General features: G+C 39.0%; 1 protein-coding gene across 11 annotated transcripts in view; it reads right to left on the minus strand.

Moving 5' to 3' along the window:
• Positions 1-23,648, minus strand: part of ICA1 (islet cell autoantigen 1) — a 155,645-nt gene that overhangs the window by 129,866 nt on the left and 2,131 nt on the right. For 5 of the 11 annotated variants that reach the window (XM_043588960.1, XM_043588966.1, XM_043588967.1 and 2 more), the window contains exons 2-3: positions 4,021-4,123; positions 185-350 (exon numbers count right to left, since the gene is read on the minus strand). In XM_043588960.1, the coding sequence (XP_043444895.1) occupies positions 185-350; positions 4,021-4,037 (183 nt within the window). In that variant the 5' untranslated portion in view covers positions 4,038-4,123. Of the gene's footprint in view, positions 1-184; positions 351-4,020; positions 4,124-23,395; positions 23,454-23,648 lie in introns of those variants that run through there. The other 6 variants (XM_043588958.1, XM_043588957.1, XM_043588968.1 and 3 more) reach the window with 4 other exon arrangements.

The following is a 23,648-nucleotide window of genomic DNA, read 5'->3' on the forward strand; positions in this document are numbered from 1 at the left end:
GGGCTCCGTGCTGAGTGTGGAGCCTACAGCCTACTTAAGATTCTTTCTCTTTCTCTCAAATAAAAAACTATATATATATATTCTGGAATTGAATTTACCTCATCCTAGATTTTCCTCAAGAACTAGTTTGCAATATGTTTTCAGATACAAAGCTCACCTAGGCTTGCCCAGGTGACCAGCTCACCTCTAGCTTGGCATCCAGGTCTGCATCAGAGGCAACAACATGCTCATCTTCTTTCTTCCCTGTGGCTTTAATAAAGGCTTGCTTCGTTTCCCAATACTTCTGCTGCATCTTATTTACTACAGACTTATCTTGAGTATATCGATCCTGTAAGTCCCAGGGATAACTGCTAAAAAAACATTTAAAGAGGTATCTTATTCACGACTTTCATAAATATTAAGCTATTTTAGTGTGAACAAATCTATCTAACCATTATATAATAACATTAACAAACATACAGATACTTTCTTATGTGGTTATTATACCAAAAAAGTCAACCAACTCTTACTGTGAAACCTTAAAAGTTAGTGAGGAAATCAAGGGGCTTTTGCAGGAAATTGAGAAGCTAAACCTTGAAGAGTTTAGCTACCAGCAGGTTGGACATACTCCTTTTCCAAGTGGAGAAAGTAAGGCCAAACTAGGCAGGGTGCCTGGTTCAAGCAGCCCAAGTTATAGAGATAAGGCCAGACACCAATGTTCTCTCCACTCTAGCATTAGAGCCGACAGTGAAGTGATGGCAGAAAAGTAGAGATAAGGGGTTGAAAAATAGCACATTTAAAATGTGTCCTAGAGGTACCTAAAACAGTCAAACTCATAGAATCAGAAAGGAAAACAGTGGTTACCAAGAGGCTGGATGGGGTGAGAGGGAAATAGGAAACCATTACTGAAGGGGTGCAAGGTTTCAATTATGCAAGATGAGTAAATTCTAGATGTCTTGCTGTACAACACTGTACCTATACTTAACTGTATTGTACACTTAAAAAGTTGTTAAAAGGGCACATCTCATGTTAAGTAGTCTTACCACAGTGAAATGAAATTAAAAAAAATAAAAAACAATTAAAAAAATCTTTACCGATTTCTGATACTAAAAATTTAAATTTTTTTAAATGTTTACTTATCTTTGAGAAAGACAGAGAGAGAAAGAGAGAGAGAGCAGAGAAGGGGCAGAAAGAGTGAGAGAGACACAGAATCTGAAGCAGGCTCTGAGCTGTGAGCACAAAGCCCAACGTGGGGCTCAAACTCATGAGCCGTGAGATCATGACCTGAGCCGAAGTGGGATGCTTAACTGACTGAGCCAACCAGGTGCCCCTGATATTAAAACTTTAAATTCTTAAACATAAATGTTTAAAATACAGATAGGAAAATAAAAACATTCTTTCAGGAAGGACACAGTATATGTAAAAAAGAAATTAGAAAAAGAATTGAGATGAAATCAAATTCTGTAAAAGACCAGAGCACCTTAAATATTGACAGAAATGTTGCCATAGTGTTCTATATCTCCCCATGTTGTCTACACCCTCCTCCTGTCTAGAGTTCCTAGTGCACAGGTCCACACAGGATCCCTTGTTTCTCCTCTCTGCAGACATGTACCTTTTTCCACTGCATGCTATCACTACTCCAAAGGTGCCAGACCTGAGTCCTAAAGCATAAGTTGCTTTACATTACTACATAAAAATACCTATACCTTGAAACTTGGTGATTTCTACTCTCCTTCCAGATGGCATTTACAATTTTCCACACACAAATTTATTCTTAAAAAGTCAAAAGGGGTTTCAGATAACTCCTTTACAAAGGTTATCATTAGAGGAGTAGGATTTGGGGGACCTTCATGGTTTCTGCCTTATTTAAAAGTTTCTTTTTATATGTATAGACTTGTTGAACCACTATGCTCTACACCTGAAACTAATTAACACTGTGTGTCAACTATACTTGAATTAAAAATTGTTTTACTATGAGCTCACATCAGAGAAAACAAGTGGAAAAGTATATAACTTTTATGTAAAAGAGAAAATCTATCTCTATAAATATGTGCTTTAAAAGATTGGAAGGGGGTACCGGGTGGCTCAGTCAGTTAAGCATCTGACTTTGGTTCAGGTAATGATCTCACAGTCTGTGACTTCGAGCCCTGCGTCAGGCTCTGTGCTGACAGCTTAGAGGCTGGAGCCTGCTTCAGATTCGGTGTCTCCCTCCTCTCTGCTCCTCCCTGGCTCGCACTCTGTCTCTTTCTCTCTCTCAAAACTAAACATTAAAAAAAAAACAAACATTAAAAGACTGGAAGGATATACCCTCCAAAACTATTTTGGGGAAACAGAATTTTTAGGAGTGGGGAATAGGGTGGACTTCTTTGTATTGTACCTTTTATTCACTTACTTACTTATGTACTTATTTATTTATTGTGAAAGGTCATGGATTAAAAAAAATTCCCATTTTGAAAAAAAGACAAAGACAAAGGGACTTCAGAGATCTAATGAACACCCCTCACCTCTGTCATTTAACAAATGAGGTATCTTAGGTTTCAAAAGCTTACAAATTCTGCCCAAAGTCACACAGGATTAAAATCCAGGCCAGGGCTCATTTCAATGTTTTCTGCAGCCACTGCATTTCAGCAGCAAGCAATGTGGTGGCAGAGTTAGAGGGAAAAAGACTTTGGGGAAGTGCCCACTTCTTAGGGCTCTCCTGTCTCTCTTAGGTGCATGACTACCTACTTCCCTAGTCTGCTGTCAGGGTATGACAGCCAGTATGAGGGTCACAGGATGGAGCCACCCCTTTGTCTTAACGAAGCAAGATGGAACAATTAAGAAAACAGTCTGACAACTCTTGGTTACAAAGCTGGCAAATGGTGATACTCAGGGAAACTAAATCCCTTAGCCATTTATTAATTATCCTTTAAAACTTGTTACATATTAAGACATGCAAAAATTCTTTTAAGGTTTGACATTTGATACTACAGAGGCCTTGGGCCTGATTACTTCTTTACTGAGACAGGAAGGATTAAAAAGTATATTCCTAAAAAATAATAATAAAATTAAAAAATTAAAAGTATATTTATAATTAATTGTACACTTGAAACATGAAAATACACATCACAATTTTTCATGCTACAAATTCAAGAGATAAAACATGACAAAGATCTACCTGCCTGGTCGGTCATGAGTTCAAAATGGTTCAGAAACACTGCTTGTAGCAGATCTGGAATTTCTAAGACATTTAATATGCTGCTAAGCTGTGTTATAGGCATGTAAATGACAGTGCTAACATTGCCATGATTACCACATTTGACTCAGCGTCATCATCTTCTAACCATATTTACCTCCTAAGTGTTCATGAAGGTTGAAGTCATGACTATAAATTAATGAGTCTGAGTTTGTGTTCACTCATTATTTTATAGCTGCCCTATATCAAGTTTCCTGATAACACTAATAACCTATAAATAAAATAGTGCTAAAAAAAGTATCAACTTATTACATTTGAAAAACTGGTAGTAAGAAAAGCCATTAGATTCTCAAAAGAAAAGTTATACGTAAATTAATTTCTTAAGAGAATATACATTACATAAGAACTTATAATATTTTTAGTTATTTGGTTTCCATATTTATTTAGAAAAGATATTTAAACTTGACTAAACTCCATATTGGATAACGGCTAACATTATTTACTGCTAATGTGACTCTTGATTTTTCTTTTTCTTTTTATACAGATTCCTTTCTATCTACCTATTTACTTATATTTTTTTAGTTTTTGTTCTTTGAGAGAGAGTGAGCAGGGGAGAAGGGCAGAGGGAGAGAGAGAGAATCTTAAGTAGGCTCCATGCTCAGCATGGAGCCTGATTTAGGGCTTGATCCCACAACCGTGGAATCCTGACCTGAGCCAAAATCAAGAGTCAGATGATCAACCAACTGAGCCACCCAGGTGCCCCTAAGTCATGATTTTTCTATGCAACACAGATTTACTGAGCATTACAATGTGCTTTCTTCTTTCATTAGTCTCTCCCAATTCAGAAAAGACAACAAATTACTTACCATTTGTGTCCTGACATGTTTTCTTCTTCTTCTTTTTTCTACTGTTGATGATTTGGGGAGAAGGGGCAGGGAAAAAGCATGAGAGGATAAGTTATATTATAACCTGAAATAAAACAAATGTTTAACAGTTAACACTATAATTATATGTTAATCTGACACACATAAAATTTTCCAATCCTAAACCATTTATAATTGTATTTTAGGGGCCAAACACTATTACTCAGTAACATTATACACTGGTGTTGAGAATAGTTTAACGCTGGAAGAAATATCCCAGATGAAGTATAAGCAGCAAAAAGGCAGATTGCATGAGAAAAACAGGTTGCAAACGACTATATAAAATATGAGACCACAAAATACAAAATAACTGAAGTATACAGATATTATATAGTAAAGGTACAAAAAATGGCTAATGATAAACACTAAATTCCAGATGGCATTTAGTACTGCAGAAGTGGGTGGGGGATATATTCAAGAGGGGTACATAGGAGCTTCAACTGTACTCATAGTGTTCTCTTTGTTAAGACTGATGGTGAATAGATTGCATCTATGTGTCTCTTTATAGATTAGAAATATTTCATAAATGTGCTCACTTTGGCAGCATATACACCAAAATTGGGACAATAAAGAGAAGATTAGCACGGGAAACCCCAAACCAGGGAACCCCACCCATCACCCATCTACCCAAGAGAATTGGAAGGCAGAAAATACAAAGGATCATGTGTTAACTGTAGAGTTTGGTGGGGAGAGTTGTGAGGGTCCAGACTCCTTGGTGCTTCTTAATCTGTTCTGGGTCACAGGAAAGAAGAAAAGTAGGTCCTTGGTGCTTAAGACTTGATCTTGTGGTTGGCTTTTGGCTATGCTGCTGCCTGACTCTGTCCCCTCCCAGGGACTGACCCTTAGCCTAAGTAGCCCTTGGTATGTGGGCTCTGGCATAGGGTCCTGAACTTGCCAGGGTTCCCCATCACAGGGAAGATGAAGGAAATTGGGGAATTAATCACAACCCCTCCAGTGTATGAGAGTATTGGCCTAGCCACAGGTAATTCTTTGCCTGATCTCTCTCCCATGCCCTGGGAAATAGCTCTCAATTTTTTATTTTTAATTTTCATTTGAAATAGAGTCCTTAGGTAGCCAGGAAAGAAAACAAAATATTTCATAATCAATGTTTCCAAAAAATGAGCCAACACATTGAAAACAAAACAAAACAACAACAACAACACACACACACACACACACACACACACACAAACCCGCAAAAGGCTAACATTAGATACCAAGAAAGGGTAGAAAGGAGGAAAATGTGACTATTTTAGTTCTTACTGTCCTAACATTGTATTTTCATCTCATTAGTAAATATGGAAGTAACTCTAGTTTTTCTCCCCCACTTTCTTTGCCCTACTCAGGAAAATGGCCATCCTCAGGGGCAGAGCAAACCAACCCAACCCAACCACATTTGCCTACCAGTTTCTGGAAAGACTGGAGAGATTGTTACCTAAAGGAATGGCCTCTGTCCAGACACAGAATGCTGGCTGCCAGAGTGAATGCTTAGCACAAGAGTGCTTCTGGCTACTCCACAAAATCAACCCACCTGTTCTCCCTCTGCATCAGAAAGGGTCCTGGCAATCAATGCCCCTCAATGATTAATTTTTTTTTAATGTTTTAAGGAAACTAAAATGAAAGTGTTAAAATTCCAGGCTTCAGGTGTAGGGACAGGAGAGAGGAAGGAAGACATTTTGCTGGAGTGTCTGGATGCCTCTGAAATGACAGCATCCAATAATCAGCATGTCTTTTCCTCCTGGAGGGCATCCAAGTTTTTGGACAAGATGCTTTGGGAATGACATTCATGATGAGTAAGCTTTGCCCTCTACTCAGTAAATCATGGAAAGGCCACTCACTTCTAGTCTTAACACCCACACAGCTTCCCTGCAAGTATGCATTTACTTTATTTAGCTTTAAGCTTCCAACAAAATTTCTCATGAAAAGGTACTGTTCAAGGAAACAAAATTATAGTCTTTCCTTGAGTCCAATTTAACCATGAATTATTAGGACAGTTGATACTTTTTCATTTTTAATTAACACTTAATTATTTTTAATTGTGGTAAAAAACAAAATTTATCCTCTTAACAATTTTTTAATATGCATTACAGTATTGTTAACTATATGTATATTGTTATATAACAGATCTCCAGAACTTTTTCATCTTGCATGACTGAAACTCTATACCCATTGAACCATTCCTCATTTCCTCCACTGCCCCCCCAACACTGGCAACCACCATTCTTCCTGTTTCTATGAGTTTCACTATCTTAGACACATCATATAAGTGAAATCATGCAGTATGTCATTTTTGTGACTGGTTTATTTTACTTAGCATAAGGGTGTCAAGGTTCATCCATGTTGTAACCTATGACAGGTTTTCCTTCTTTTTAAAGGTGGAATAATATTCCATTGTATGTACAAAGCTTATTTCTTTACCCATCCATCCACTGATGGACATTTAGGTTGCTTCCAGATTTTGGCTATGAATAATACTGCAATGAACAAGGGTGTCCAAATATCCAGGTTTTTTATATATACATATCCAGAAATGGGACTGATAGATCATATGGTAGTTCTTTTTTTTTTTAATGTTTTATTTTTGACAGAAAGCTTTTGCATACATGCACAAGAGAGGGGGAGGGGCAGAGAGACAGGGGGACAGAGGATCTGAGCAGGCTCTGTGCCAACAGTAGACAGCCTGATGCAGGGCTCTGTGCTGAGAGCCGAGAGCCTGATGTGGGGCTCCAACTCGCAAACCGCGTGATCATGACCTGAGGCGAAGTCAGACACTTAACTGACTGAGCCACCGAGGCACCCCTCATATTGTAGTTCTATTTTTGATTTTTGAGGAAACTCCATACTTTTTTCCACAGTGACTGCACCATTGTAAAATCCTACCAACAGTACTCCAAGGTTTTCAGTTTCTCCATATCCTCCCCAACACCTGTTGTTTACCTTTTCTTTCTTTTTCTTCCTTCCTTTCTTTCTTCTTTTTCTTTCTTTCTTCCTTTTTCTTTCTTTCTTTCTTTCCTTTCTTTCTTCCCTTTCTTTCTTTCTTTCTTTCTTTCTTTCTTTCTTTCTTTCTTTCTTTCTTTCTTTCTTTCTTTCTTGTGGTAGGAGTCACCCTAATGGATGTGGGGTGGTATCTCACTGTGATTTTGATTTACATTTCCCTGATCACTGGTGATGTTGAGCCTCTTTTCAATGCTTACTATCCATTTGCATATCTTCTTTAGACAAATGTCTATTCAAGTCCTTTGCCAGTTTTTCAATTGGACAATTATGTTATTGCATTGTAGGAGTCCTTTATATATTCTTTTTTTAAATTTTTTTTATTAAAAAAATTTTTTTTTCAACGTTTTTATTTATTTTTGGGACAGAGAGAGACAGAGCATGAACGGGGGAGGGGCAGAGAGAGAGGGAGACACAGAATTGGAAACAGGCTCCAGGCTCCGAGCCATCAGCCCAGAGCCTGACGCGGGGCTCGAACTCACGGACCGCGAGATCGTGACCTGGCTGAAGTCGGACGCTTAACCGACTGCGCCACCCAGGCGCCCCTATATATTCTTAATATTAACCCTTTACAGTTTGCAAATACTTTCTCCTTTTCGGTAGGTTGCCTTTTCACTGTTGATTGTTTCCTTTGCTAAAACGTTTTCATTTTCGATTATTAAAGTATTTAACAATTTAATTTCTTTGTCATGTAATAATAGATAATAAAAATCACTGAGCAAAAGGGATGCCTGGCTGGCTCAGTTGGTGGAGCACGCAACTTTTGATCTCCGGTTGTAACTTTGAACTCCATGTTGGGTGTGGAGATTACTTAAAAATAAAAACTTTAAAAAAAATCACTGAGCACACTGCCCCTTCTACTTGGACTTTTAAGCTATTTCTGGATTATGATGCCAGTGTTCCTCAAGGTACTGTTTATAGGCCACGTACACTGGAATCTTCTGGGGTGTTAACAGGCAGATTCCTAGGCCTCATTCCTTTACCTAATGATCCAAAATCTCTGGGCAGTCTGGGAATCTGCATTTGTAACAGGCTTTGCAAGTGATTATGAAGCACATTAAGTCTGAATACCATAGCTAAATGGCATACAGGAAAAACCCTTTCTGGAAATGGATCTTAACCTGCTGAATTATAATATAGTACTACAGCAAAGAAATCATGGGTGGGAAAATCAGATCAACTCTACAGGGCATATCTAAATGTCTCATGAGAAGGCAGCTGTAGTCAGGACTCCCATCTCCAGCCCCATACACCAGGGACAATTAACACACATTTTAAGATTTCCGCACAAAATTCACCTCATCTTGCCCTACCACTTTCTAAATTCACAGCGTCAAAATCACTACTTTAAAAATTCATTATAATTCCTTCCAATTCACAGTGTCAAAATCACTACTTTAAAAAATCATCCATTCCTTCATTTCAGTTCAACAGTTTGGTTTATCTAACATGCACCACACATCTAATTATATGCACCAGGCACTGTCCTAGCCTCAAGGAACCTACAGTCTAGATCAGCTCTGTCCAGTAGAAATACACTATAAGCTACATATGTAATTTTAAATGATTGAATAGCCATGTTAAAAAGTAAAAAGAAACAGGGGTGCCTGGATGGCTCAGTGGGTTAAGCGTCTGACTTCGGCTCAGGTCATGATCTCGCAGTTTGTGAGTTCAAGCCCCACGTCGGGCTCTGTGCTGACAGCTCAGAGCTTGGAGCCTGCTTCACATTCTGTGTCTCTCTCTCTGCCCCTCCCCTGCTCATACTTTGTCTCTCAAATATAAATAAACATTAAAAATAAAAAAAGTAAAAACAGTAAAAAAAGTTTTAAATAATATATTTTATTCAACTCAATATATCTAAAATATTATTTCAACATATAATCAATAAGTAATTTACTGATATATTTTGCACCGTGTTTTTGTACCATCTGAAATCTGGTGTGTATTTTATACTTACAGTACATCTCAATTGAGACTTGCCACATTAAGTGCTCAATGGCCACATGTGGTCATTAGTACAGTACTGGACAATGTAGGTTGAGCCATTAAGATAGACTTATAAACATAATGTCCAGATCCAGGAGACTCTTGAAATTTGCAAGGGACATATAAAAAGATCTTTGTGAACCCCCAAATTTGTAAAATCTGCTGTTAAAAAATCGTTTTCCCTATTAAACACTATAAAGTCTAAAATAAGCTAATACTACAATTCATGATTCTGCAAAGGAGGCTGTATCTCCACTTCTGCCATGAGACACTTATGAAAGAAGTCCATAATGAATGGTATCATGTCTCAAGCATTTGAATGGCAGAGAGAATAGGGCACCTGGGTGGCTCAGTCAGTTGAGTGTCCGACTTCAGCTCAGGTCATGATCTCATGGTTCAGTTTATGAGTTTGAGCCCCACATTGGGCTCTGTGCTCAGAGGCTGGAGCCTGTTCTGGATTCTGTGTCTCCCTCTCTCTCTGTCCCTCCCCTGCTCGTGCTCTGTCTGTCTCTAAAAAATAAATAAACATTTTTTAAAAATGTTTTTTTAAATGAATGGCACAGAGAAGATTTCGCAAAGTTCTGCTTGTGGCCATACTGCTTTGGGAGATAAGCAAAGAAAAGGAAGCATCAAGCTGCTTATGGACTTTCCATGACATGAGTGCCATGAAAAGAAAAAGAAAAGCACAGACACTGTTAAATTCACAGGATATGACCATATGAATGTTTGTGTTTCACTAAACTCTATCCCCAAGGAAGGACAAAGCAGATGAGTCAATAAGAATTAAGACTTTCTCAAAGAAGTAAGGACCCAAGAGTTAACAGATCAATAAAAAGCAAATTCCTGGGGTTCCTGGCTGGCTAAGTGGGTAGAGCATGTGATTCTTGATCTGGGGGTCATGGGTTCAAGCCCCCCATTGGCCTTTGAGCTTACTTAAAAAGACAGTAAGTTCCTAATTTTGATGTAACAACCCAGATGGTATGGGGATGGGTTAGTGAGGAGTGGCCTCTTTGTACTAAAGGGGAAAGGTGTCTGTTCAAAGGCGGAAGTGCTGCTGAGGTCAGCACCTTCTCAGGTGACACAAAGCCTACCAACCTAACCCTCATAGACTTAACCAGGCTGCACCTTGAAGTAGTTTACCTCATGCCAGGCAGTAAGACCACAGCTGTTCTCAGCCACACCCATGTGGCTGAGAGGCCATTCTGCCTTGTGGGGAGAATTGGGGGAACGGGGATGAGGGATACTTCATTCAGTGTTTGTACCGGAGCTCCAGGCAATGATTCTGCTTATTTTTCCTCTATGCTTTTCTTACATGCTTGCTGTGGTGTCTTCAGTTTTAGTCACCCGTGCATATAGGCTACAACCTGCGTTTTATTTCCTACAGCCATTGAAAAGCCACTTGGAACACAATAGATGGCCAATACCTAAGACAAAGTTTTTTCCAAATACTCCATGGTTCTCAGAATGCTAAAGCAAGCCTGTGTTAAACAAAGTTTGATGCATTGTTGCAAAGAAGAGGAGTTGGTTTGTCCTCAGATGCCTTAAACCCTTCTACTAGAGTCTCCTCCTTGGAAATCTAACATGGGGAAGTATTTTCATTCCACATAGGCTGGCTTCAGCCACAGTGAACATTTGTTCTGGCCCAGAATCCTTTTCTATGAGCTTATGGAGTTAGCTGATGGCACCTCCAATTACATTTGAGTTATGCAAAGAATTTAAAACTCTTCAGCCAACACTTAACAGAGTAAAGGTAAGATAGTAGTTACATTTCACTGTATCAGTACTCTGAATCTGGAAAAATATTACAATAAGCTTTCTCTTGAATCACATTTTCTAAGTGTGTTGTGTATCTTGTGCAGTTTTAAGTCTCAAATTACCTTTCCAACTTTAGCAGATTTTTCTCTTCCATCAGTGAGTAGTTTTTCTTTTAGATGGAGCACTAGTTGAAACTGAGTCCAGAATCCCTTTTCCCTGTATCTGTACTGAGCATATGGTGGATTCTCTTGAATTGTAGATCTGAGTCACTGCCAAATTTGTCTTTTCCCAACTTATTCAAAATTCCTATTTTCCAACTAAAAATCATCACTGAGAGCTCCTCAGTACTGCTGTGCACACCAGCATTTAGCTTTCTTTGGGAAGTGGGCCATTTTTCCCCCATAAGAAACACACTTTTCAAGTGATGTGGGTGCAAAGTGGTACATTTGCATCCTAGAGTAAAATCACGCATTCCCAAACACCAGCTTCATGGCACCACACATCACTGAACAAGTGCAAATCTGTTCACATCCCAACATTCCTGAAGCTAGGATATGTCCCACAATTGATACCTTGTCAACGGTCTGCCAGTCACTTTTTTTTTCTTCACAGAACATAAAATGGTAAAAGGTCTCATGAGCAATGGTTTCTTACATTTGATGAAATAGAGAATAATTATTTAAAATAAATCTTCAGGGGCGCCTGGGTGGCGCAGTCGGTTAAGCATCCGACTTCAGCCAGGTCACGATCTCGCGGTCCGTGAGTTCGAGCCCCGCGTCGGGCTCTGGGCTGATGGCTCGGAGCCTGGAGCCTGTTTCTGATTCTGTGTCTCCCTCTCTCTCTGCCCCTCCCCCGTTCATGCTGTCTCTCTCTGTCCCAAAAATAAATAAACGTTGAAAAAAAAAATTTAAAAAAAAAATAAATAAAATAAAATAAAATAAAATAAATCTTCAGTTCGGGGTACCTGAGTGGCTCAGTCGGTAAGTGTCTGACTTCGGCCCAGGTCATGATCTCGCAGTTTGTGAGTCTGAGCCCCATGTCAGGCTCTGTGCTGGGAGCCTGGAGCCTGTTTCGGATTCTGTGTCTCCCTCTCTTTCTGTCCCTCTCCCCGCTTATGCTCTGTCTGTCTCTCTCTCAAAAGTAAATAAACATTAAAATTAAACCTCAGTAAAAACACATCACTACATGCTACAGACTTTAGGGGCTATTTGTGTATAACCAAAAAGGAGAACCTGAAGTCAGGGAACGCCAGGTGTTACTGCGATGTAGAATGAGTGTCATGACAGAGGAAGTGTCCAGGGTTAGGTGAAAAAAAGGGAAGAGGAACCAGACCTGGCTTCTAAGGTGGCCTCTGGGCTGAGTTTCTAACAATCAGTAGAGGCTGGCCAGATGAAGGGTAAGAATGGGGGCAGCAGGAGTGGGTGGTGGGTAGGTGGTGGTAATAATTCCAGACAGAGGGAAAACAATGACCAAATTCCTGCACAGCAGAACTGCGTGGTGTGTGCATGCAACCATAAGTAGTTGTGCATTCCTAAAACTTAAAGATGAGACATGGCTGAGGAGACATAGGGACCAATCTCTGAGGCCACCTTCTGTCCCTTTCAGCATCTAGATATATTCTATAGCCACTGGAGGGTAGACACTCACTGTGGTTTACTTCACATCGAGTGAGCACCTTCTATGTCCTGTCTTCACTTGAGAGGTCATCCTTACTATCCCTAACAAACGCTGGAAGCCTGTGGAATGCCTCTTGAATTTATCCTCCAACTACACAATCTGTAATTTTCTGCCAATTCCATCTTCCCATTATTTCAGAGATTATTTTCATCTAGAAATATTACGTTTCCAATATCTTGCTTTGTCTTTGGTTTATTTCTCTGGTGCAGTCTCAGAATTAATGCACGTCATATAATTTAGAGCCTAGAGGGAGTTGAGAAACAATCAAATGAAGCCCCTTTCTTGCACACCATATAGAATTGTCGAATCACTATGTTACACACCTGAAAGTAGTAACGCTATATATCAATTACACTTCAATAATAAAAATTAAAACAAATGGAAAATCAAAGAATTAAAAACTAAATGAAATAACATGGGGACCTGTGATCCAGGGAGGTGACTAATGGGTCTGAGAAAACAAAGCCAAGGAGCTTCAGAGCCAAGGCTCAATGAGGGCTCCTGATGGCTTGCCTAATGAAAACAATATAAATCTGTCAGAGGTTCTAGGGACTGAGTTAAAAAATAACTTAATGTTTGTACATTTCTGTTGCTCCAAGTCATTTTTCACCTTTTTTTTCCCCGGAGGATTATCTCTGGTCACTTTTTTTTATGTCAATGATTTTTATAATTTTCTACAAAGAGAAGGAAGTGTATGTTTTAAGTATAAATGCTAAAACAGTTTCAGTAAAAACAGAAAAATGATTCCTCAAATGTAATTAACTATATTATTTTTAAAACACATACTGATTCAATCACACTCACACATAGTTGAAAGATTCCTACAGAGGGTGGGAAGTTGAAGTAGCCTTCCATGCTTTCAAAAGCTAAATATTAATTAAAGTAACATCATTTTGGGGCCTGGATGGCTCAGTTGGTAGAGCATGTGACTCTTGATCTGAGGGTTATGATTTTGAGCCCCATGCTGGGTGCAAAGTTTACTTAATAAAAAATATATATTAATAAAGTGATGTGATTTTGAGTAGCATTTACAGGTGTTTTTCCTATCTCTCAGATATCACATAGCTTTTCTGTGCATATTTTGATAAAGTTATGATTACTTGAGCATTCTATGTAACTTTAAATGGGATTCTGTTTTTAGTTTTGTGTCTCCTGCAAGTGATTTCTGACACTTCACAAATTTGCAAGTAAAAGTAAAACACAATCATGCTTCAATTTTGTGAGTCAGCAAACCTTATGAGAGGAAAATAGATTTCTTAACCTTATTTAAGGCAGCTAAAAGATGAGTGAGTTTTTATTTAAGCCCTACACCTGCAAATCATTGTTAAAATCTGCATTTTCTGTTAGTGAACTGGAGTCTTAGGATGTTTTTAAATGATCATTTAATTCACATTGATATAGCTCAGATACTACATACAGGCATTAGTTAAGCTTAATGCTTCCCTAAACCTATTAAAACCACATTCCTAAAGTAAAATTTTTAATGTCAAAATATTTGTCTCCCAATACAAAATAAAAGCCACTAAACCCATGATCATGCTGCACATTTGTGCCTTCTTCAAGTCACTTCACCTATCTTACCTCACTTTGCTTGTCTGTGGAACAGTAGACCAGGCTAGCTGACATGTCGGATGTCCTCAGTCACAAAAACTATAAAGCTGACTTTAATTAAGTTTAAAGACATTTATATCTAAGAGAAAGCTTCAAGATAATGAACACATCTTCCTTTTTAAAGATGAGCTAATTGAGGCTCTAAAAATGGGGAAGTTCTCAAGAAGGAAAGCTGGAATTGAAACACTAATCTCTTATTAGCAACCTGGTGCTCTCCTCAGCTTCTCCCTCTTTCCCAAGAGATATTTCTCAAAGGAAAATATCCAACACAGCATTTCATATTCTAAGAAACTAAAAAAAGAACAAGTCAAGATATTCTCTAAAAGACCATCATCCTCACCATTAATGTTAGTTTAAAATGTTATGTTCCCACAAAACAAACAAACCGCAAAACTCAAATAGCTCATTGGGGTGACTGGGTGATTCAGTCAGTTAAGCATCTAACTTAAGCTCAGGTCATGATCTCAAGGTTTGTGGGTTCAAGCCCTGTGTCAGGCTCTGCACTGACAGCTCAGAGCCTGGAGCCTGCTTCGGATTCTGTGTGTCTCTCTCTGCCCCTTCCCTGCTCTCTGTCTCTGTCTCTCTCAAAAATAATAAACATTAAAAAAAATAAGAAAAAAAACCTCAAACAGCTCAGAAGGGGCATGAGTTAGATTTTGCTCATCTCTTATTTAAAGAACAGCTTGCAAAGGACAATCAATGGTGAATTTTCTGCTACAACAACAACAACAAAAAAAACATGGCAGAAATAACAAAGAAGCTGGCATTTGAAAACAACAAACCTTAAAGAAATCCACAAGAACAAATAATATAAAATGGATTAAAAGACTAGAGACAGGAAAAGAAAAACTAGGTTGTCTTTGCTAAAGAAAAGATTTTTGAAAACCTTTGCTTATAAACTGTACTCACCTTTGATTTTATTTAGGTTGGTTTACATAACTTTCAAAGGTCAATTCAAATTTAGCATACAGATTTTAATCTCTAGTACTTATGGTAGTTTTTTCTCTAAAACCTCAACTTCAAAAGGTGAAATAGGAAGGAACACCAGAGTCAGATAAAGTTTGCAATCACCTCCTACAAAGAAATACTGTATATTCTTCAACTGCCAGCACAGAATATTATTAAATGATAGTAATACATGTTTTCCTTAAATTATAGTTTAAAACTGCATTTACAATTGGAAAACTCTTAACAATTAAAAAAAAATTTATAGAAGAATTATCTGAAATAAGTGTATCTTTTAACATTGTGTTGTCCAAATACAGTAACTGCTAGCCACATATGGATATTGACACTTAAAAGATGGCTAGTCTGAATATAGGTATGCTTTTAGTCTACACTGGATTTTGAAGACTTAGTATATCCCCCCAAACGGTAAAATGGCTCACTGATAAATCTACATTTTATTTATATTTAATATTTATATAAAGTATATATATTTTATATCAACACATTTGTATATATTCATATTTTTTTATAAAAGCTGTATCAAAACATTATATGTAAATACCTACTTATACATTCTATTTTATATTTAATTATATTTTATATGTTATATGTGTATTTTTGTATTTTATGTTAAAATGATACTTTGAATATATTGGGTTAAATAAAATATATTTAGCCAAATTATGGAAAGAGCCTAAATGTCCATCAACTAATGAATGGATAAAGAAGTTGTGGTTTATATATACAATGGAATACTACTAGGCAATGAGAAAGAATGAAATGTGGCCTTTTGTAGCAACGTGGATGGAACTGGAGAGTGTCATGCTAAGTGAAATAAGTCATACAGAGAAAGACAGATACCATATGTTTTCACTCTTATGTGGATCCTGAGAAACTTAACAGAAGACTATGGGGGAGGGGAAGGGGAAAAAAAGTTAGAGAGGGAGGGAGCCAAACCGTAAGAGACTCTTAAAAACTGAGAATAAACTGAGGGTTGATGGGGGGTGGCAGGGAGGGGAAAGTGGGTGATGGGCATTGAGGAGGGCACCTGTTGGGATGAGCACTGGGTGTTGCATGGAAACCAATTTGACAATAAATTTCATATTAAAAAAAATCAAAAAATAAATAAAATAAAATATATTATCTAATTTCACCTGTTCCCTTTTAGTTTTTTAAACGTGTCAACTAGTACTTTTTAAATTGCATATGTGGCTGCTATTATATTTTTGCATACATCCTTGGTCTAAGACATTGAGCAAATTAGCAAAGAGAAATTAATTTCATAATTCAAGTCACCAACATTCTGTACAGATACAAATACCTTTAAATAGTTCTTTCTCCCTAGAAGCTCCAATAATTATTGTCAGAAATGTCATTACAAAAATAAAATTTCATATATTTAAATATATATGTATATATACAAAGACTGTAGATGTGTGTATACAGACACATGTTTATACAGTCTTTTTAAATGACCTACATAATGACTGCATCCAATTTTCATAATAAATTGCTTTAAAAAGGTCCAAATCTATGTATAAAATGTACTAAGAGTTTCAAATCAGATTCATGGAAATAAAAAGTAGATAAACTACTATAAGACCATCAAAAAAAATTCAAAAATGAAAAGATAAAGTCTCTCTCTCTCTCTACGTGTATATATATACATATGCCACATAAATATATACCTACAAATATAAAGTGTATATACATATTTACAAATGAAATAAATTACATATAATTCATATACAAATATATAGAAATATATGAATGGTTAATAATATTACAGGCATGATGGAAGTATGTGAGTGTAGTGACCATAACTCTACGAAATTACACACAGGCATAATGTCAGCAACTGGAGTAATTAGGGAGACATTAATGTTTACAAAGCTCATTATTTAACATTAAATTTATAAGGTGAAGTATAGCATAGAGATGATCAAATAATTTCTTATGTTTTCACAGGATCACTGAAAGCTAGGAAGAATTTATACATCATTTAGTATAATTTCCTGTTTTCGCAGGGGGAAAGAACTAAGGCTCAGGGCTGAACAAAATTTCCAAGGCACAGAGTAAACCTTTTTTGTTAGTCTTAAATTACCGAAATACGCACACACCAGCAAGTAGTTTAAAAATGTCTATGCTGTGCACAGGTCCTGTAAACAAACTACCACAGCTCCTTTCTCTGGAAATGGCGTGTATTCAAGGACTTTCTTAGTAAGGTTGCAGCTGCTAACTCATGTTTGGGTTTGGGCTGGCTTCAGAGCAAGGGATGAAGGCAGCCCAGGTAGGGGAGGGGGGAGAAGCAATGGGACCTTAAAATAAAAGTCAGGAGCAAAGAGAAGCAGACAGAAAAGAAGTTCTGTATTTTCACATGTCACAACCAACAGAGCCCCCCTTGCCTACACTGCGTCATCTAGCTGATGGTGAGAACTAGTCAAAGATCTCTTTTACAGATTCTCTCTAGTTTCTTAGGGAGGAAACTTACAGGATTAAATAGCAGAAACACCCAGAGTGAATAAGGCACAAAACTGTTTTTTGTTTTTGATGAGGATCAGAAAAGACAGGGCCATGAGCATATACCTGGTAGTGTAGGTGGAATAACCAGGAAGTAGTCAAAGGGGCACAGGTCCAAGTCAGGAGTGCAGAGAAAAGAGAAGCAGGAAGCAGAAAGGAGGGAGTGGTGTGGCACCAATGCAAAGTTTACCTACTTCACAATGATGCCTGTGCTGCCTATGTCAACAATGAGGAGGGAGCATTAGATACAAAGATACAAATCCTGGCCTTCAAGGAGCAGCAGGTGGAAGAAAACTCCCTAGAGTGATGACCAGTCTCCCTCCTCATTCACTGTAGGGCATCACAGCTCTTGGCATTGCGCTAGGCACCTCCTCTCACAGCCTCCACTCTTCTTGCACCACTGCTCATTTCTTTGGAACTATCCAGCATCATGACTATAACTACTGCTGTTTCCTTCTTTCTGTCTGGAAGGGACAGGTCTCACTCCCTCCACCCTTTCTCACCTTGCTCAGATAGCTGAAGACAGAATTAGCTACTATTGTTGACTGGAGTGTTCCAGAAAGCAATGTGGAAGCTGAACATTGTGTATGACACAGCTTCACTCTGCAGCTTTCACAGTGCTTGCTGGAGTACTCTCTCTAGGAATTCCTCTTGGAGCCCTGATATGCCATGCTATGAGGCCATACAGAGACACTCCAGCAACAGTCAACAATTAGCCATCTTTGCTGTACCTGCCCATCTATTATCCCTTCCCTTCAAGTTAATCAACCTCCCTTTCTGCCCTTAGCTCATATTCTTCAACCTCTTCCTCCAGTTACCAATCTTCCTTCTCTTCACTGAGTTCTTCTAAGCCCACATAGTCTGGTTCCCTTCTCTATCATGCTACAGAAAGTTTTTCACTAGGAACCCAATTTAAATGCTCATCTCACTTGACCTTTGGCTAAGCTCTCCTTCCTTGATTTCTCAGCAAACACTCTACACTTTTGAATCTTTTCTAATTTCTTTGTTAGCTTCTCTTTCTCTGTATCCATATCTCATAGATCAGTGATCTGGAAGGTTCCAACCTTGGTTGTCTTCTTTCACACTTTACCTGCCTCTCTAGGTGATTTAATCCACTTCTGTGGCTTCAACCAACAGCTGTATATGTCGATGACATCAAAATTAAACACCTCTCCAGATGTCGCAGTGGGAAGATGGAAATATGGATCTGGTACTCTAGAGAGGTGTTTAAATTCCCATCTCTGTATTGGAATCTTCACCTGGATGTCCCACAGGCATTTCAGATTCAGCACATCTACAACTGAACTTATCTCTCTCCATGTGCATCTCCAAATTGTTCTTTTGGCCTGTGGTCCCTATGTTAATTACCGGCACAAAACCCACTAAATGGTCTAAGCTGGAAATGTGACTTCTCTCTCATCTTTTGCAGCCAGTCTCCAAGTTCTCTCCAATCTACCTCCTAAAAAGCTATTTTAAAAAAATGTTTGTTTGTTTGTTTAGAGAGTGAGCGAGCAGAGGAGGGGCAGAGAGAGAAGTCAAAGCAGGCTCTGCATTGACAGCAGGGCTCAACCTCATGAACCCTGAGATCACGACCTCAGCTGAAATCAAGAGTCAGAGCTTAACCGACTGAGCCACCCAGGTGCCCCCTTCCTAAAAAGCTATTAAATGCATCTTCTCTTTTCTATGTTGACAGCCAGGACTTAGTCGAGGACTTCAGAGGCAACACTATACCTAAATCTGCCCACTCCAATCTTTTATACCCTGGTCTGAACTACTACTATAACATGCAGATCTAATCATGCTGCCTTCCCACTCCAAATGCTTTAATTGCTTTCTCTTGCCGCTAGAGAAATTCCAAAATTCTTAGCAAAAAAACCCCAATGCAAAACTCAAAAATTTTACTACACTCCACACAGAACTATTCCTTCAGACCATTTCAGAATACTAGAGCTTTCCTGAATACACTATGCCTCTTGGAGGCTTTATGAAGGTTCCTTTCCCTCAAAATGTCTTCCCCTCCTTTGTCTAACTGGCAACTTACAGTGTACTTCAAGCCTGTCCTCAAATGTCACTACCTCAGTGAAGGCTTTCCTAACTGAACACCCACCCTTGCACCCCCAGGGCCATCCCACTCCTGTCCTCGATTATAGTCCTTAACTGCCCCATGCTGCTGGTACCCCGCACTCCCACTTTCCTGCACTGAGCTCATTACGTCTGCATTTCGGGCACTCCAAGGCGAGTCCCTTGAGGGCAGGGACCCTAATGGGTTCATCTTTACCTTCTTACACAGTACCTGAAACACAGTAGGCCTTCAGAAAATATGTGCTGAACAAAGGGCAACGATTATGTGCTACCATTCACAGAGTGCTTTACATGTGTGGAACGCTTAACACCATTATCTCATGCGTGGACACAGCCACCATGGAGGTGATACCACCCCATTTTGCAAGTGAGAAAAAACACTTAGAAAGGTAAAATAAATTGCCCAAAGTCAATAACTGATAAACTTAGGTTTGCTTTTGACTCTAAGCTCCTGTTTTTAACCATTCCATTCAATTCCTAGATGAAAGAGACTAGATAATGGGCTCCATTTCTATAAAAACAATGTCTCTTGGTTGCCGACTTAGGTGCTGTGTTAGTCCTAAATCCATTACCATCATGGTTCTTGTGCACAAGAAAACCTTGATGATGGACTCCTAGTGGCTTTCAGGCTTCTCAACACTAAGAAGAGGAAGCACCGAGGCACCTGGGTGGCTCAGTCGGTTGAACGTCCAACTTTAGCTCAGGTCATGATCTCGCAGACTGTGAGTTTGAGCCCCACATCCGGCTCTGTGCTGACAACTCAGAGCCTGGAGCCTGCTTCAGGTTCTCTGCCCCTGCCCCACTCATGCTTTGTCTTTCTTTCTCTCACAAATAAACAAACATTAAAAAAAATTTTTTTTAAAAGAAGAGGAAGCACCATTTATTACAATTATCTCCTTGGTCTCTGGCTTAGGATGCACTTTTCTAGAAACACGGAGAGAAGGCTAGATTTCTCCTAAGTACCAACAGGTTTCAGACGTTGGTGTAACATTCATGCCCTATCCTGGGAACAGAGAAGTGGGTGTGAGAGATCATGATGGTGGCAAGTAATGGAATGGATTTTAATGGGTGTGCTGGAAGTAGCTGCAGGGCTCTGTAGTCCCTCCTTGTACAATACTCTCACCACTAGAACAACAGGACCTTTCCACTCCCAAATCTAGACTCTCAGGGTTGACAACATACCATTATGTACATGCTCAGTGATTCATCCCTGGACACATGTACTTCTTGTTTCTGACCCCACAGTACGGTACTGCATTCAGGTATCCTTTTCGGTCATCCTCTTTTAATTCTACTTGTTTTCTGTTAAATGCATTCTAAAATTGACTTCTTCAATTTTCTCTAATTCTAATGACATTTTACTCTCAGTTCTCTATTTTCTAATACCTCCACCACCTCTACAACTATCCAGCACACAACTGAAACCAGTCCTGTGCTTACCCTGATTAATTCATTTAATTCTGTCAACTCACAGATGATCAAAACTGCCCAAGGTCACTCAGCTAGTAAGGACACACACGTACACTGGGCTCCAGACATGAGGACTATTTGCCAGTATTCTCTTTGTAACCTGTTTACTGTGTTGGGAACTCTCTGTCTCTACTCTTAACCTTTTTCACCTGCCAAATTCCTATTGGTTTTTTAAGGTTTAACTCAGGGGTCACCTCCTCCATGGATTTCTCAGGTTTTCTATATTTGTGTGTTCTCTCACTCTCTATCATCCGGGTAAGATGCCTTGGCCATGGGCTTCATCCCCTCCCTGTTTACGGTTAAGTGTAATTAGCAGACTCTTCTATCCCCCTTATTAGGTTGTAAACTCCTTCAGAGCAGGGCAGGGTCTGGGTCTTGACCTGGGATTCCCAGTACTAGCACAGTGTGTAACATATGGCATACACATAACAAATGTTGAGTAGTGACCCCACTTCCCTGCTTTGGCCATCTGCACTAGCAAGAAAAGACTTCTCATCATGAGCAAAGCCATTTTCTCAGCTCTTCATGAACTCACCGTCTCACTAGGTTTACACTGGGACAAGGAGTTGCTATTAGTTGAGGAACTACCACTTCTCAGACACTGAGCTGTATGTTTTGTGCATTATCCTGCCAGGTCAACAGCATCCTCACTTTATGGATGAAACTCAAAATCAGTTATCCTATCCTGTATGACTGTCCATACAGTCATACAGAAGGAAGGCTTTGTTTAAAAGTATTATAAAATGCTGTTATGTACAGCCCGGTCCTGGAGAGATTCATTAGTATTTGAAATTACTTACACACATATGTACACACACATCTACTGTATCAATTTAGATGTTGGAGTAGTGAAAACATGGTTAACTAGGGTTTATAGAGGTTCAAGACAGTTCTACCATATGCATTCTCTAGGTAAATCATGCCTGTAGTCTTCAGTTTCTATCAGATAAAAAGGGATTATAATACCTACTTAGTTCAAAGGGGTTGAATATAAAAAAAGATCATGTTTGCCAAAATGCTTTGTTAAAACAATGGTTGGAGGCCCATTTGAGAGCAATACGCTGGATGAAGAGTTTAGAGCAGTGTTTCTCAGAGTGGTGGCATCAGAGCCACATGAAGTGTTAACAGCAGATGGGAGAAGCCAGGCGAGGAGTCCACATTTAACAAGTTCCCAAATGATCCTATCGGACACAAAAGTTTGATAAATACCAGGTTAGGACAATGCTTCTCAAGCTTTAATGTACACATGAATCACTTGGAGATCTTGTTAAAATGCAGATTTGAATTCAAGGAGCCTGGGGGGTGGAGGGAGGGCAGGTTGAGATACCGCATGTCTAACAAGCTCCCAGGGGAAGCCAATGTTACTGGTCTATGGATCACATTTGAGTGGCAGGGGGTTGGAAGATCTATTCCCACTGGAACAAATTAGCTTTGCTTTGTTCCTGGACCACAGATTGAATCTCCCAGCCTCAGGGAGTATTCCGGAAAGCCCAGGCCCTTAGTATTGCTACAACACACTTGAACTGTTCAAAACCAAATTGGAACGCATTCCCTATCTCAGGAGAAGAGCAGTAGCATCCTCTCCAGACACAGATAGCACATAGGTTTAGCACTATTACTCACTATTACTTGAGTCCTATTTACTGTGCAAAGCACTTAAATGTATTATTTCTAATTCTGACTACAACCCTACAAGGTCGATATTCTTGCTCTGTAGATAAGGAAATGATGACATCTATAGAGAGCCTAAGTTACTTGCTCAAAGTCACATGGCTAGTTGGGGGTTGCAGCTGGGCTTCCAATCCTGCTCTTTTGGGATTCAAAGCCTATGTGCCCTCTGCACATCCTCCATGATGCTAGCTAGGTATGATTGTGGTACAAAATGTGACAGCTTAGGGAAAAAATGGGAAAAAACATTTTCTCCTCTATCAGTCTTTGAGTTCAAGGCTCTGCCAAGGCAGATTCCAGAAGGTGGTGAGGATGGGGATAGGGTTAATTAATTAGTGATCTGTAATACCTTATGAACAATAACATGCAGATTGCATCTTTGTCCATGGTCCCCATAAATCTGATAATACAGATGGAATAAAAAGGACATCTGTGACCAGTGCACTAATCCTAAATGTTGCCACCTACCCTCAGGCTTCTAGCTGTGGAACTCAACCAATAACAAGGAAAAGTTCTTTCTGATCCTTATGGCCTATCGACTTTTTCACCTTCTCGTATATGTGGCTTCTGTAACCCTGAACTTCACACCAATTCAGGTTGACCCTACCATGTCACTTCATGGTTGCCACACTTCCCTGCCTCTGATAAAACTGCTTGCACCTGAAAAAAAAGAGGACTGTTTAGTCAAATATATTGAAAGTGCAGCAATCTTGAAGATTTTCTTTTGAATAACACAATCTTCTGTATTTGTCATAAGGTTGACATGTAGAGAAATGCATAGCAATAAAGATGCTCAGAGAAATCAGATACTCAAGTGTACCAAATGGAGGAAAGACAGCTATGAATTAAACTCTCTAGGC

Source organism: Prionailurus bengalensis, chromosome A2, assembly GCF_016509475.1.
Source record: "Prionailurus bengalensis isolate Pbe53 chromosome A2, Fcat_Pben_1.1_paternal_pri, whole genome shotgun sequence".
In the NCBI taxonomy this organism is placed as follows: Eukaryota; Metazoa; Chordata; class Mammalia; order Carnivora; family Felidae; genus Prionailurus; species Prionailurus bengalensis.